Raw genomic sequence first — 17,297 nt, 5'->3', positions numbered from 1 at the left:
TGCTCACTAGCGTAGACAAAAAACCTTATATGTCTAAAAATCGTTTCGCGTTTTTAGTGGTGGAAGATGAGAATAATGACTCCGATTATTACAGATGAAAAAGATAATCGTGAGTACATTAACGATTTGGTTTTCAGCATCACCAATACATAAAAACTATATTCTAAATCAGTTCCAATTCAAGATAAAATTTAATCGTCGTTATCAATATTTTTATTTAGCTTCTAGTCACACGCCAGAAGGATCAACGACTGATTGAAAATATCAAGAAAATATGCCAAGAAAAATAAATCACGAAAAAAACCGGCTGTTATTCAGGGCCTAAATGAAAAACGTATCGCCCCAAGATTTCCGCAGAAGAGCAATGTCTCGATAACGTTCGTCGATTCCACATAGGATGCCACGAGGAAATCGGAAAAGTGCAAAAGAAACATTTGCATATGAAAATATTTGACAACGCGGATGAGGGTTGTGAAGGGTCGAGTGTAAGAATGATCAGTGCATTAGTATCGGAGGCGGACTCGGACGCTCTGGAGCCTAATGGTACGCTAACAGTTGCGTCCAACGGCCGGTCGAAGAGATCTAAGAAAAACCTCGAAAAACACAACAAATGTAGGTGTAACTTCTTCGTTCACCCATGCAATTGTATTACGTATTCGGTCGATCTACAGAGAAGTCGTCTGTTATTGTTGTTCGCTGTTATGCTCAGCCCCTTTTTGTGGTGACGTCACATCCGATACAATGGTCATTAGAGGTAGACCGGGATAACGTCGTGGTACCGTTACAGCCCAGAAAACTACCTCAACCAGTATCAATATTTCCTTGTTAATGTTTACTTAGGGAATATATTATACTCATACTATATTTTCGAAGCGTTTTCGTTCTCAAATCAAAAAGTTATTTATCAATTCAATCGATCATCAGTGAACTTGAACCTCGATCAGTAAAATAGTTACATGTTTATTATCCTGCTTCCCTCCGGTAAAATATTGTCACCACACGCGAAACAGTTTGTGTGCAGCGGTTATTAAAAATAATTTATTTTTTATTTTATTGTATGTGATAATAGTTTATAATAATAATGTTTAATAGAACGGGGTAGAAGGTTAACATTTTAATAATATTTATATTCATTCTATTAATTTGGAAAAAAATACTCTCCTTTGCTCCTTTGATAACTTCTAAATTCTCAGAATCTGTAAACGAAAAAAAAACGAAAAACAATGAGAGAGGAGCGGATTTTAAATGTATTGTAAACAATCGACCATTTTTAACATGTCACCGTTGATATTTAGTAAGTTATCCGAGTTGTGTTTTGCCTTATTTTGACGTGATATATGTGTAACTACGATCTCGCTCAAGTTTATAATACTAAGCACTGGTGCTGTCGCATACTAAAGCAAGTGAGGGGGACTAATACGTACGTGTACAGCAACGGAAATCCCGACCGTTTTATTTGTAAATTTGTATGATTGTATGATTGAAATATGCGAGCAAACAACATGAATTACTGCAGATAAGTGCATTACTTCTTGATGTTGAATTGAAAAAAAAAAAAACACTTGCGGCGAAATTAAAAATGTACCGATACAACAATGGCAACAGTGTTACAGTATAACTAATAATAACGTATCTGAATTTGACTCGATTTACATGTGTCCGCGGAGCCTCTAAACTACTCCTGGCGAGTACAGTTCTAGAACCGTTGCGGTCCATATAAATGATTACGTTAAACGAACATTATTATATTCGCCAAAAATAATAAATAATAGTCTGTATTATTACACGTGGATGCTGAATGAATCCGCTTGAACGATTCGCTCGTATGTAATAAATTATAATTAAATAATATTAATTATATATTTTTACATAATATGAACGATGAACTTTTAAATTTCAACACTTATATATTAAAACTGAGATAAGTACCCATCACATTTTGATATGGAATTTAAAATCATTTTATTACGTGATGTAGATAAATATGATTCAATAAGGTCATTTTCGTACTTGTACTGTACAAGTTGTACATCTGATTATCTGTTAGTGATTAATCCAGGCGCACAATCATTTTTAAATCAAATTTACAGTGTTGGGTTTTGTGGTTTTTAACAAATGCGTGTGCATCAAATTATTTTTTACACCTATGTTCATAAAAATATTTGATACAATGGAATATGAATATGAGTTTTTTAATTAATTTCACAAAAAATATCTTTATACTATTCATTGTATTCTAATATTTAACAATGTATAAACAATTATTTCCAATAATTAACATAAAACAATTTGTTGGCATTTGTAACTTAAATCATTATAACAATAAAATATAATAGAAAAATAAAAAAAAAAACTTAGTTAAATAAATGGTATATTATAATGTACATACCAACTAAAAATGTAAATATTACATAATAGAATATGAATATAAAAACGATTGGTTTTAAAACCAATTTAAACTAGGATATGAGGATTTAATTTATCTGGTACTAAGATTTTGGTTCGGTTTTTTTTTTTCAAATCTGGACCATGTCGGAGAGCATACTTCAATCTCTCCCAGAACAAATAATCACCCCATTTGATATAGGTATTCATGGACAAGTATGATTTTAACTCAGGATCTAAACCTTTTATAGAAATTTCTCCATAAAGTATTATAATAACACGATTCTGTCGATCCTTCAAAGCACTCATATGAGCTGTTCTAAATTCTATAAGACCCCAAACACTTTCTAAAAAGTTCGATGATAACACTATAATAGTTTTTCGAGATTCTTCAACTGAACGCGCGATTTGAGAAGGAATCCAATCTCCAACTACCCAGTCTCTATAGTGGAGACAAAGTTTGAAAGGAGTACTACCTCCTTCCAGTTCTGGAACTAAATGTTTTATAACAAATTCTTCATCTTTGTGAGAGAAACTTACAAAGGAATCATATTTTTTATTTTTATCCAGGGTTGGTAAAGGTAATAAGTGATTTGATATCCATATTTTTATTACAGTCTTATAAAATGCTAATAATAATCCTAACAACATACCAAAAATTGCTAGAAATATAGCCAAAAATATACTTTTAGTATTCAGCAGTTTGTAATTTTCAAGACATATTTCATCCTTGTTTAATGTGTATAATGTAGTTGACGATTCGGAGGCACAAGTTACGTTTTCTAAATCAACAATCTATTTGAGAAAACAACAGAATATTAAATAAAAATACACAGATTATTTTTAAACGTCTAATAATATAGTTTTTTTTACCTTTGACGAATATTTATGGATGAAATTAACTGTACTCATAGCATCACAGTCACATGCCCATAAATTACCACTCATCGTTAACAGCTTTAGATTAGTTGTTAATGTACTCAAATTAATCATATCGATCTTTGCAAGATCATTATGTTCCAAATATAATTCCTGAAATAAAATATAAAATTAAATCATATTTGTAGAAAAAAGAAAAGTCTTAAAAACTTTAAAAAATTATATTCTACATAATACAAAAATGAAAAATTTCGTAGAGACAAATATTTTAAATATGACCAGCTGATATTTAATAAATTAAATATAATAAATAAAAATTCATATTTTAATATAAATTTTCAACTTACATAAAGGTTTTTGGGTAGATGAGAAATGTTGATGGTAAGTAACTTGTTGTAGCTCACATCTAACTTTCCAATGGTAAGGTTTTCGTAGTTTGGTAGTTCGACGATTAAATTATTTCTTAAATTGACCTCTGTATAGTTAATATTTTTACTGGAAATTATTTTTTCTGGTGCCGATGTTAAATTCCTGTTAGAACAGTCCATTATTGCAGAATTATCAGAAGGTCGGTAAGCACATATACAGTCTGTACAGTTAGACTTATTTGAATCACGAAATAATTTCCAATCATAGGTTAATCTATCTATATTAATATTTGCAAATTCCAAACCAACACCGTCATCACAAATCATATTGTGTTCAATTTGCAAGTACTTGTAAACTGATTTTGGCATTCTATTGTGAATGAATCTTCCAAATTGATAGTTACGACCATCACATATAAATTGTTCACTAGACACAGTTATTGTCCTAAGATTTTCTTGTGTAGGTTGTACTCTGGCAAATATTTCTAAATGTGATAAATCAATTAATCGAATAGGATTAAAAGTAAAATCGGCTATTATTTGGCTCCTTAAAAATTGGATATCATCTATTTTAATAACGTTCAAGCTATTTCTTGAAAGATTTAGATTTTTTAACTTTAATAAATTTAACCAACCATCACCAATCTTAGTAATGTTATTATATGATAAATCAATATCTTCAATAGAACACAGATAACCAAATGAAAATAAAGAATTTTTCGAATACAGGCTGCTGATATTATTCTGACCTAATTTTAAAGATTTTAAAATTGGGTTATTTAAAATTGCCTGATCAATAAATATTAAATTGTTTTTAGTTAGATCAAGCGCGACCAAATTGGGTAGGAAACTAAACCCATAGTTATTTATTTGAAGTATTAAATTATTCGACAAATTTAACTCTTCCAAATTCTTTAATGGTTTTAGAAACTCGCTTTTTATTTCTTTGATCTGATTTTTAGACAAATCTAATACTTTCATTTTCGAAGAATCTTGAAAAAATGTCTCTGGAATTTCAGTTAAATGGTTTGAAGCTAAAAATAATTCTGTAATATTAGGTGAATTCCAAATCATATCTTCAGGTACCTTATTTATATTTAAGTCAACAAGGTGAACTGATTGCAATTGGTTTAAACTTGATAAGAATCTTCTAGGTACAGTAAAATGGCCATAGTTGAATCTAATTTTCTGCAATGAAGTATTTTGAAATGGTTGATCAGGCATGGTTGTTAAATTGAAATTTTTGTTTAATGATAATCGAAGAAGGTTATTGAGATCCATTTCAATTGATATCAGTCTATTGTTACTTAAATCCAGAGTTTTTAGACTTTGAACATTTAAGCTCCATGTTTTTAAATCATTTGAGTCCAAAAGCAAAGCTTTCAATGAAATACCATAAAATAAATCCTCATCTATTCTGGATATCTTGTTTCCTCCTAAATCCAAAATTACTAATTGAGTAAGATGTTTGAACACATCACGAGGTAATATATCAATATTATTGTGTCTAAGATATAACTCAGTTAAATTTGGAATTCCTTGAAACGACTCATTGGTTAATATTAATTTTTCAATTGTATTACTTATTTCTAATATTGTCACGTAATCTAAATTTGATAAGTAATAACTTTGTAACCCACCAGTGAGTGTCACCAATGATAAAGATAACCTTTTTTTAATATCATTGATACCAAGTGTTGAGATGGTTTGTTTAATTCCTATGTCGAACAAGAAACAATTTGAGTAAGATAATTCCGTAATATTAATTTTATCAAAAGACTTTTCCCACTGAGTTTGTTTAGAATTACAATCAATATGAATGGTTGACTTCCTCGAATTAGCTTTCACAGTTGATGAGTTACATATTACTTCGTTTTCTTCAGTATAAATATTTTTGTAGCAAGCGCATTTTTCACTATTTAAACAAGACCAGTCTGATAATGCCTGACTTAGGAGAAATTGGCATATAACAATGCTGATTATCCAGTTCATTCTGAAAATAAAATTGGAAAATGTATTTAATATAATGTATCATATTAAATTACTATGAATTTACATCAATATACCACAAATACCAGTCTACCTTGTACATTTTAATTATATTTTTAAAATTATTTTACATTATATTAAACACTAATACAGTATAATAAAACTTTTGTGGTTGCTTTTTTTTTATAACATTAAGGAGTGATTATGTGTTAACTAATAAACCAATTACAGCGAGCGGGATAATGTAATTATAATTGCAAATTTTCAAAAATATTGTATAATAAATATGACATTCAATGGCCGTTACGTAACCCAAAATATAGCTATTTTGTCCTATCGGAGGTTATTAGTCCATCATCACAAGTGAAATCAATGAATAAGAAATAACATGCAATAATGTAATTTATATTACGATTTGCAAATAATATCTTGAAAAGAAAAATTAGAAACAATAACGTTAATTTGTTGGCGGATCAAGCATTTCGGCGATCATGCAGATATAATAAGTTGTTTCCTTTTATATTACCCTCAAGTAATGCTTTTTGTTTGATCAATGATCGGAACGGACATGACGTTATCGTTTAGGCAAAAATTATTCAATTATTGTACAGTGGTAAATTAACAATTTCAAAAAAATAAATAAATTAGAATATTAAGTGCGTGGTGCGATCACCGAACATGTTCGAGTCCTATTATGGCGGGAAAAAAGCCAAAAAAACTTTAGCGCGCCGTAAAAAAGTCTCACCCTAGGATAGACCACGTGCTACGTGCACGGTACGTGGATAACGCGAATATTGAACAGACGTGGACTTCGGAATTGAAAATATTGAAATATGCTAACCATAGCTGCAAATATTACACGATAGTGCATGTGATTACAGGTACCATTAATACGTACATTGAAATACTGATGGTGCCGTGATGCCGTTTTCTCAGCGGCGGCTATACCAAGCGCGGTCGACTGCTCGTCTTCGTCGCTTCGGAGGAGCAGGAGTATTGTAAAGGATCCCCATATGGGTCCCTAGCAGTACGACCGCACCAGCTGCGGCAGGTCTTGCGAGCCTCGTCCCTGAGTCGTCCGGTGAGCAATCCGCGCGACGGTGAATGCTGTTGCGCACATGGCTTCGGACCGCTCCGTGACGGAACTATTGCCGGTACACCTCTGGAGAGGGGTGTGTGGGTTTATAACGGATAGCTCACGCGGCGCGTGCGAAAACGGTGTACACCAGCGACCGGATGTTCGACCGCGGGGGGCCAATAGGTGACGGTCTCGCGAGCACGTGAAACAATGACGACTTTATTGCGTATCGGAGGACGTCGCGGAAATTGCGCGACACGAGAACTTTACGTTAACAACTGTTTGCGTCGGAATGCAATGCGGCACTAGCACGGCGACAGCGTGGAATCGCGGATCGACGGTGCGGGGGAAGAAATCCGTCAACAACAAAGAATCGGGACTGCTTATGAGATACTGCACGGAGCGGCGGTGGTGGCATTGCGCATGTCGTGAAAGAATGGCGAACGGCCTTCGGCCGGTTGACGGACGGCGAGTGGAAAGGTACGCGTGCGGCTGCTCTCCTCTGCACGCTGTTCGCGCGGTCGTCCCCTCTGAAGCCCAACCGGTTCCGGACGATGTCCGCAAATACTTACGGACGGTGCGCGACCGTTTACGCAATACCGACCATGGTACGATGATCGTACGCGCAGCCGCGGTGCAAGTCTTACTTCGATTGCGCCGTCGACGCGTGTGCACCGCGGCATTGCGGACATAATCGGACGATCTACAAGCGAACGCGTTTACGTCCGAACCGGACCGCGGCCCCGAAGATATCGCCGTGCGCATGTTGCGATTGTCCCAACTGCGGTAATATATGATTAAATCATCTACAGCGGTGCACGATCCGTTGTTATGCATACGGCCAGTAGAGACGAAAAACCCGCTGTTCTTGGTTTTTCGAATGCGCGCGCGCAAGCTGCACCGGGAAAATTCCTGACGCGTGTGACACGGGAAATATTTGGTAATACGTTTTGGTCGTTCAAGTTGTAGGCGCGTCATCGGGCTTTTTAGTTGGTCGTCGCCGTTTGTCTTCTAACCGTATGAAACGTGAAATGATGGTTTGGACGGTACAATGTGCACCACAATTACCCTATCAACGACACTGAGCAAATTCAACGTATGGCCCTTAACAACGGTAGGAAACAGAGGAAATACTCTTGTACAAAAATATTATGAACATTTGTTTTATAATGTATTATCTCCGGCAATGTATAAAGGTTATACTTTAAAAAAAGTAAAAGAATTTGTTTACTACGAATGAAATATGTTTGCGCAAAAAATTAGTATTTTTTAGAAGAAAAATTGAATTTTACCCGAGCAAATCGTTAAAGGATTTAATCCATCTAAGATTTACCAAATAGCTAGGACTATTATTCTAGTATAAACATTTATTTTATAAAATTTTCATAGTTAAAACAAACTGTACACGTACAGATTTTTGAGTTGTATAATTTTTATTTAAAACAAGATTTGTACGAATGTACAGTGTACCTACTGGTGTAGGTATTTTTTAGTTGTTTTAGAATTTAACTAAATAAAGATGATAAAGAAAATATGTATTGTTCTATAACAATGTATAAAAATGATAAAATAAATTGTATTTATGTCTATAGTAAATGTATTTTTAATGTATAATACAAAAACATTATTTAAAAAAATAATTCCCAAATAAATGAATGAAGATGGAAATAAATACGTGGTCGAAGAAAAATTTAACTTAAACCATAGGCTATCTCTTCAAGATTTAAGACTTAGTATAGCGCCATTGCTTTATTTTTAATCATAAATCATAATATATTGTAATAGCGGTATAAACATATACTACGCTAAAATGTGCAGCGGATTTTTTGTTATCGTTATTGTTGGTAATTAGTATATTTTCCTGCATCACTGATAATGAATTGTAGCAAGGTGGCTGGGCGGTGTTTTTCCAACAATTCACGTTATTTAATTATATTATGATTTATGTGGACGCTAGTTCTCCGACCGGCTCCGGCCTTGTTTCGGCTACGCTGCTTTAAATTGCAATGACTGACGATGTAGTATAAGTTAGAAAAAAAAATAGTATCACAAACGCTACACAAAAAATAGTATAAAGAGAACATATACTCAAATATATTCACATACATAAAGTGAATATACACCCCGTATAAATAATTTTCTGTACATAAATAAAATCTGAACAATAAATGTTGCATAAGAATATTGTTAGTGATTTTTATGATTTCTGAATTGCGATCACCCAACATTTATTTGATACATTGAGTAATAAAATAAACATTACACTGTCATAAATGTTTTCTTATCAAGTACTGCAAATTCTATACGTTAATAAATCCACGTAATTTATTATAAAATAATTATTACCTATATAGATTTATAGATGTCCCAGAAAAAAAGTTACATCATTCAATTGTATATTAAAACGATACAAAAATATAATTAAATCATTAAACAATACGATTATTATACCCGTGCAATTGATGCTTTAGTACAATTTGGTACATTTTTATCGAAACTTAATTCTGTCGTTCTATACTTAAACAGAAGTCACAAAAGCAAGATTAGTTGTTCAGATAGCTGAATAAATGATTTGGATATAAGATATAGAAGTATATGCCGAACAACAGTTTGCCGCCGAAGAAGGTACCTAATGTTATTACTAGGGCTCGGGACTTCAAGGAACTTGCATGTTTTTAAATAATTATCAAAAATATAGCTAAGTAATATTTAAATTTGTTTCAAAGCAATACAAGTTTATATTTAAAATTTATAGTTGCATATTCTGCATATTTGACCATTTTTCGTTTATAAGTGCATATTTGACCATTTTTCATTTTATAAATGCATATTTGACAATTATTCATATGAAGGAGTAAGTTTTTAAATTTTATAAAAAAAAATTATGATTTATTTCTTCATATATCACGTGACTGGGAACTCAAGGTGTCTTATTGGTACACTAATTGAATGCATTAAAATAATTAAAACTATAAAAAACGTATACATTCTGCAAAAATTGAAGAATTTGCACAAGCTAAGGCTAACTATAAAAAATTTCGAACATTTTAAATGGAAAAATGATTCTATGGATAGATTGCCTGCAGATATTAGTAGTAGTGACCTACGATTTTTTAAGTTTGCACTAATAAGTTCCGTAGACGTGTAACGTTCCTTTTCTAAATATAAAATTATTTTGGCTGATAACAGACAGTCATTTAAATTTTCCAACTTAAGAAAATATCTTATAGTCCAATGTAATGCTCAAGGTTAGAAGAATTATAACTATATTAAAAATAAAAAAAAATGTTTTCAATTTAATTTATTTTTAAAACCATTTTAAATATTTTGTTTTAGATAAAAATTCAATATAAGATGAAAAAAAATTTTAAAAATTTATCTCAGATCATCATATCTATCATATATAAAAATATTATTATAATTTATTACTAGTTAAATTTTTTTATTTAATTAATTATTACAAATATAATTTTTTTAAATACATATTTTAATAGCATATTTATTGATTCTTTAGGGCATAAATGCATACATATTTTAAGGTTTTTAAGGGCATAAAGTCCCTAGCCCTAGTTATTACTAATAACTATTAAAAATAGGTTTAGTATTTATAGCTAAAAGTATACACATCGCTTATTGATATTATATTTATAGTAATGATTATTTCTTATAAGTGTACATGTTGATTCCATCAATATTTGTTTGTTTAATATTAATAATAATAATAATAGTATAAATAAATAATATATCAAAATTTAATAATATCATACAATAGGTTTATTCAATATTTACTCAATTACCCCACGTGTCATAAATTTATAAATTAAATTGGTATTACTTTATGTCAATTAAAATTTTAAAAATTAAATTATGTTTGAAATTTATAAGTTATAACATTTGAGTCTATATTTACAAATAATTTAACCGTATAATAAGTCTAATATTAAATCGAGTGCATTGGATGTATAATCTATATAGGTTATATAGCTTTATGTAAATATATTGAAACAACCAACATGTATAGTTAATTATTGATTATATGCGGGATTGTATTATTATTTATTTAAATTCTATTATTACATACTTAATGTTTTTATAATATTAATATTTCCATAACACATTTACTAAGCAACTCATTATCTCCAATTTTTTTTTTTAAAAATACCTTTTATTTTTTCCTTCATTGACTTTAAAAGTATTATTTAAAAAATAAACATATAATAAATGCAGGATATTAAAAACGCAATAAAGCTGTAACCACAAGTGATAATAACCGTGAATCATAAAAAGTGGTTTATATTTCCTGCATGATTTTTAAAATAATTTATTATTTATGCATATATAAAATAGTTATCTTCATCAGTTATCATATATTATTATTTTTAATTTAAAATAATTGTATACTGTTCCAAACAAAAATCAATAGACAACTGAATTGGGACGGTGAGTAAAATATAAATTCATTTTTTACAATGAAATTTTTAATTTTAAAATGAATAACGAGAAAAACCTTTGTAAAGTAGATTTAACAATATAACTTTAACTTTCAAAATAAAACTCGACTTACATAGTTTCCATGCTCCACCAATCACACTAGTGACGTAACCAAGAGGGAGGCTAAGTTGGCTATAGCCTCCCTCCCACTTATGGGTCGTGTATATGTGTATGTAATAAACTAGTATAATACTATTTGTTATTTAAATATTTTAAAACTCTATAATCAGTAATAATCTATAATCAAAGACTCTATAACATCCTAAACTTCCATAGCTTTTGAGTCCGATATTATTAATATTTCTAAAAATAATAGTTTTACTTATGATTTTTTATCAATAGCTCAATTTATTTTCGAGCTATCTTATAAAAATTTAATATACCATATTGTCATTTAATTATTCATAATGTCACGTGATTAGATTATTTTATAATATTTTCAATATAATATAATATAAGTAATACAATTTTCATTTGCTAATTACTGCTAATAATTTTATATTATATTATTTTATATAATATTATTATCTATACGTATTTATGATATGTATGTAATTGTTTTGAACTCTATAGTTTTTACTAAAATCCAATAAAAAAAAACAGAAATAACAAAAAAAAATTTGGGAAAAAAGAGAAAGTTTAATCATGAGCAAAAGAAGCTAGTTCATTTTTGAAACTTGAAAATACGTAATTTTGAATAAAAATTTGAAAAATATGAAATTTGTAATCAAATCTCTTATTGTTATTTGCATGCGAAATAATGCGAAATAATGTATTCCTTCGACATTTAAAATTAATCGATAGTGTTGTATTTTAATTATATACTTATAGATATGATTTTTAATTATTTATTCATTGATATTGTTACCGTTATTATCATTATTGACGTTCTTGAAACTTATCCTATCTTAGTTCTTGGCACTGTTTGTTGAACTACCAAGGTTTGATTTTATCTTCTTGAGCATTTTGCAACCAATTTTTTACATCAAAAATTATTTAACACAATCGAGAAGAACGAAAAGCCAACAATTAATATCGAATAACGAAAAAAAGTAAGGTATGTTAGACAAAATATATTTTTTGTCACGCCTGGACCGAAAGTATGGTTTTCGACCAGGGTTGAAGCGTTGGAAAGCGACCTTTTCCATCCAGCGAGAGATAAAGTGGAAATCCCTAATTGTTGGGTGAAAAATTAGAGATCCTTAAAAGTACTGGGAGGTAAAGTAAAAATCTTCTAGAGTGCTGGGGTGCGTATTTTCAACACAACCAGAAACTGAAATGTACACCACGATCCTTATAAAACATAAACTTTTGGTTAAATCTTCATATTATAATAATATAATAATATATAATATTCATATTATAAGCGTCTTGAATGACGCATAAACGTTTAAACATATTTCATTTTCACTATTCCTGCATAGGTGCGTTGAATGTTACAGATAATAATATTATATCCATGAAATTGTTTTCGTAGAATAGTCTTTTGTTACATAGATCCCTGTATTGCCTTTTCCATGAACGCAGGGGTGTGACAAAAAATTGTGTGTAGCTTGCGCAGTCAGTCTTAGTCGAAATTTTTATATTTTACAAAATAAGATATATTTTGAGTGGGATTGTAATCTGTTAACCCCACTGGCTGTACTTACTACAAATTATAATATATTTATCTATAAATCTTCGCTGCTCCCAACTAGTTTTTTATATTCTATGTGAGTCTGTTCACGGTATGGGTATATTTTTAACTGAATACAATGATGAACTATATTCTTCGAAATTGTAAAGAAAAATAATGTAATTAGTATAAATATCATGTATATTTATAATGTATAATTAATATGTTACTAACCTACGATACGTTTTGGGCTAGAAAAAATACAACCTGATCGAATCGGAATGAAATCGGTCCAGTATTTTTCAAGTCTAGTCTCAAATGTACCAACATCCATTTACAATGCCGGATCTAGGAAATCTGACGCCCGAGGCTAATAAAAATGCAGCGTCCTTAAGGCGTGTACACACGAGCGCGCCGAACATGCAATGCAACGTTCCGCGCGCGGAACATTGTAATTTTTAATTCACTACGAACATGCGCGGCGCCAACGATCCACTGTCAACACACGGAGTTTGCCGCGAAATTATGCATAGTTCACATTCAAAGCAGCATGCGCGTTTCAACGGTAGTACAAATACGTCCACTCTACGCCGCACAATTCCTTTGTGTTCGTCAGAAAAACCGACAAAAACTGGTTCAATCTGCGCCATGGCAGTAACGGCGCGCGCGTGTTTCAAGTACCGTCTACATAAACGAGCAAAACGTGCAACGTTGCATTGCATTGCATGCGCACTCGTGTGTACGCGCTTTTACGTACAGGGTATTTTCATGACTTTTTTTATTTTTCACAAACTTAAGGACGCCCTTATACCAACAGCGTTTGGGGCAAGCATACCCACTGGCCATCTCTCCCACCACTAAATCCGGCTCTGGTAATTTATATTTATAGATTTAGAATATAAATGAATGTAAATAATAAAATAATTTAAAATAAATACATGAGGAAAACGTTGGCAAGTTTCATAGATGTGCGCACAGGGCGTGCCGGGCGTGTCCAGGCACGCCCTGTGATTTTTCATGGGCCGAAGCGCCCTATGCCTCTGATCTACCTAAATTACAAAATTCAATTTTAAAGAGAATTTGAAAAAAATTTTAAAATTCACTATGTGCACTCTGTAGATGAAAGTTTGTATATATTATTGTATATAGACACATTTTTGCATAAATATTCTTAGGCCCGGATAAGACTAGCGTTTTATCGGCGAAATCGCAACCCTTTGTGATCGTTTCAAACTGATTTCCGACGGTTCGGAGAATCGGTTTAGTCTGGTCGCGATAACGCGGTTTATATGTTATTTATAGATGTTGCGGTTGTTAAGCATATGGTTATAGTTTGATCATAAATGTATATATAATAAACTAATATAATATAGTAAAGATATATAAAAAGGTATATAAGATATATAAAGATATCTTGTAATCGGAATTATTAAATATGAGTCAATATGGTATACATGTTAACATTTCAATAAATTTAAAAAATAAATATAAGAGCTTACGTAGGGTTTTCCATTTATAATGACATACAATTCTGAACTCATGCATCTCAATCAGCGAGTGTTTAGTGGTGTATATCATATTAATATGTTATTTTTATTTACTCGGGTACACGTACTGTGGATTGACGCAAGATTTAATTACTGAACTGAAACTTATGAAAAATTATCAAAATGCTATGCAACTAAATGGTGCTACTATTGAATCTGTTTATGAATGGATTGATTGGTTGAAAACTTCTGGAAATTCCACTGTATATACTTGTGTTTTTAAAACTTTAAAAATGTTTACAATCATACCTGTAACCAGCCGTACATGTGAACGCGTTTTTTCAAAATTAACTGTTGTAAAAAACAAATTACGCAGTACAATGGGTCAAGAACGTTTGGAGTCATTATTACTACTTTTTACGGAACAAGAAATGGTATCAAAGATAGATTTAAATGCAGTAATAGATGAGTTCAATAGTATGGGTAATAGACAAATGTCTCTCTAAGTACATAAAATACTTATATAACTTCTATCTATGTCATTCATAATTTTTATATTCGTTATCCTTTATTTTAATTAACTTGTACCTGTATGATATAAAGTATTGAAAAAAAAAAACTTTAAACTATATTATATTATAATCTATAATTATTATTATTATTATTACTATTATTATATTATAAACTATGTAAGATAATATAGGATTTGTGTTGATATTAAATAGGTATATATAATTTAGATGTGTTGTATTTATAAAATGGTTGACTAAAGGGCCGATGATAATATATGGGCACTACCGGCTTTTAGAGTCTGCACACGCCTATGGCAAGTTTTGATAGTGACCATCGGTGATAAAAACATTAAAAATACAGTAGTCACTAGATAATTCGAATAACTCCATAAATCGAACTAAACGCTTAGTCCCCTGAAAACCTCTATAATTAGAAAAAAATACATGTATTCCAGTCCCCTCTATAATTCGAAATGTCTGTTGGTTAGGGTTGCCATAAATTTATAAGGCGAAACCGGGACAAAACAAACAAATTATTGAGTAATATACTTTTAATATATTGGGAGGACCAGTGACGTATACAAGGGGGGTTGTAGAGGTCAGTTCCCCTAGGCCTTTTTTTAAATGTTATAAAATAATGTTCTTAGTGTAAGAGTGTTAAAAACGTAAAAAAAAGAAAATAATAATAAAATAAAAACTCCATCCTTCTGTCAACGAGAGTAAGGTTTTTGAATGCATGAATTACATCTTCAATTTTTATATTATATTCAAGTTCTGATTAGTCTGATTAATAACTAATAACTTTATTACATTTATTCACAGATATAAATTCTATACTATATAATTAAAACAGGCTTTACTTTATTCATGTAAAATGTAAAAATGTTCGCCATCTTGTATAATATAGATATACACCTAAATAAGAAAAATCCAGAGTCCACAGGGGGGGCCACGGCCTACCCGGTTACCCCCGTGCGTACGTCTATGCCGGCAATATAATATTTAAAAATATTTTTGTAAAATAAAATATATTATATGTGTAAATTACAAATAATGTTTTTATTATATATTGTTAATCGATTACGATTAAAAATGTACTTTGAAATAAACTGGTCGAAATTAAAAAAATAAACAATACTACATTTCCTTTAGACGTCTAAGCCGGGACATATGGACGTCCCGAAAACATTTTTCGGGACACCAGGACACGAAGTCCAAAACTAGTGACAATCCCGGTTTTCCGGGACGTATGGCAACCCTACTGTTGGTGGAACTCACTCCTACAATTCGAATTTTTTTCCAGAACCTCTATAATTCGAATTTGCTTTAACGTGGTTATACGTATGTTCATATGTATAAAGTATATTTATATGTACATCTATTTAACGTACTCGCAATGAAATTAATAACGACAGCAATTAAATATTATCGTAGTTTATAAATGTTATCGTCCCTTACCTACCTAATCTAGACTTTAATCGTATCATTTTACCATTTTTATGTCAGGATTACGAACATTTTCGAGGTATTCTGAAATAGACGAAAAAGGATGCGATACAATTTTCAATGCTATCAGTAAGTTAGATAACGTTATGGTCCAGATTGTGGCGAAAAATTTAACACGAAAAAAAAAACAGATTTCTTTAAAATGTAAAATATAATAATATAATAAATAAATGTCACTTAATAAATATAAAATATAATACATAATATGTATAATGAATAAATGTCAATTAATAAATGTAATATATACATATAATTTTTCACCTCTCTTTAATTCGAATTAATTTTTTTTCTTCGATTATTCGAACACTCGGTAAATCGAAAACCTCTATAATCGAATTTTTAGCTCAGTCCCCTGAATTTCGAATTATCGAGTGTATTATCAATAAACATCGGGCCGTGTGTTACCATATATATAATCTGCAATATTTTAGGTTTTTAGCATTATTCATCGATTATATTTAGCAATTGCCAATTAACTCCACGTTTAAATATAAATGTATTTAAATTTTAATTTTAAATGTATATCAAGAAATATTATTTTACTATATCTACTTGCTACAACTTATTGAGAATCGTTCTATCATACGAAAAAAATTAAATATCGTAAAAAGTAATTACCACTCATCAGATGCAATATTATATTGATAAAAATTAATGACATTTTTTTTTTCATCAAACATGAATTTTTTATAATTTATTTTTTTTAATTCAAAAATCAAAACGTCTTAATTTACAATCTGTATTCAAAAATAATACAATAGGTAAATTGGATGAGATTTACTAACAGGAAAAAGAAGTCGCCCAATGATAGCGCCCCGAGAGTAATGTTTTTATATTTTTTAAGGAGAGAGTAGGCGCCTGGGAGGGTTTCCTGAAATTTGTTTACATGAAAGATAAGTGATAATAGAATTTGAGTAAGTACTCAAAGTTTTGTGTTTTTTTTGTAGGTGAACATAGCAAGTTTATTTAAAGTTGGAATGCAAATAT

The 17,297-nt window shown here is 30.7% G+C and overlaps 1 protein-coding gene across 1 annotated transcript; it reads right to left on the bottom strand.

Moving 5' to 3' along the window:
• Positions 1-2,392: 2,392 nt before the first annotated feature.
• On the bottom strand, positions 2,393-7,073 carry LOC112688294 (protein toll-like). Its single transcript, XM_025561418.1, has 4 exons — positions 6,520-7,073; positions 3,612-5,625; positions 3,259-3,417; positions 2,393-3,180 (listed from the first exon to the last, which is right to left on the bottom strand). Exons 2-4 carry the CDS (start codon positions 5,622-5,624, stop codon positions 2,455-2,457), a joined length of 2,898 nt encoding a protein of 965 aa, XP_025417203.1. The 5' UTR covers position 5,625; positions 6,520-7,073; the 3' UTR covers positions 2,393-2,454.
• Between the last annotated feature and the right edge of the window lie 10,224 nt (positions 7,074-17,297).

This window comes from Sipha flava, unplaced genomic scaffold (assembly GCF_003268045.1).
Source record: "Sipha flava isolate LNK unplaced genomic scaffold, YSA_version1 38_pilon_pilon, whole genome shotgun sequence".
In the NCBI taxonomy this organism is placed as follows: domain Eukaryota; kingdom Metazoa; phylum Arthropoda; class Insecta; order Hemiptera; family Aphididae; genus Sipha; species Sipha flava.
This window is presented reverse-complemented; position numbering and strand designations above follow the sequence as displayed.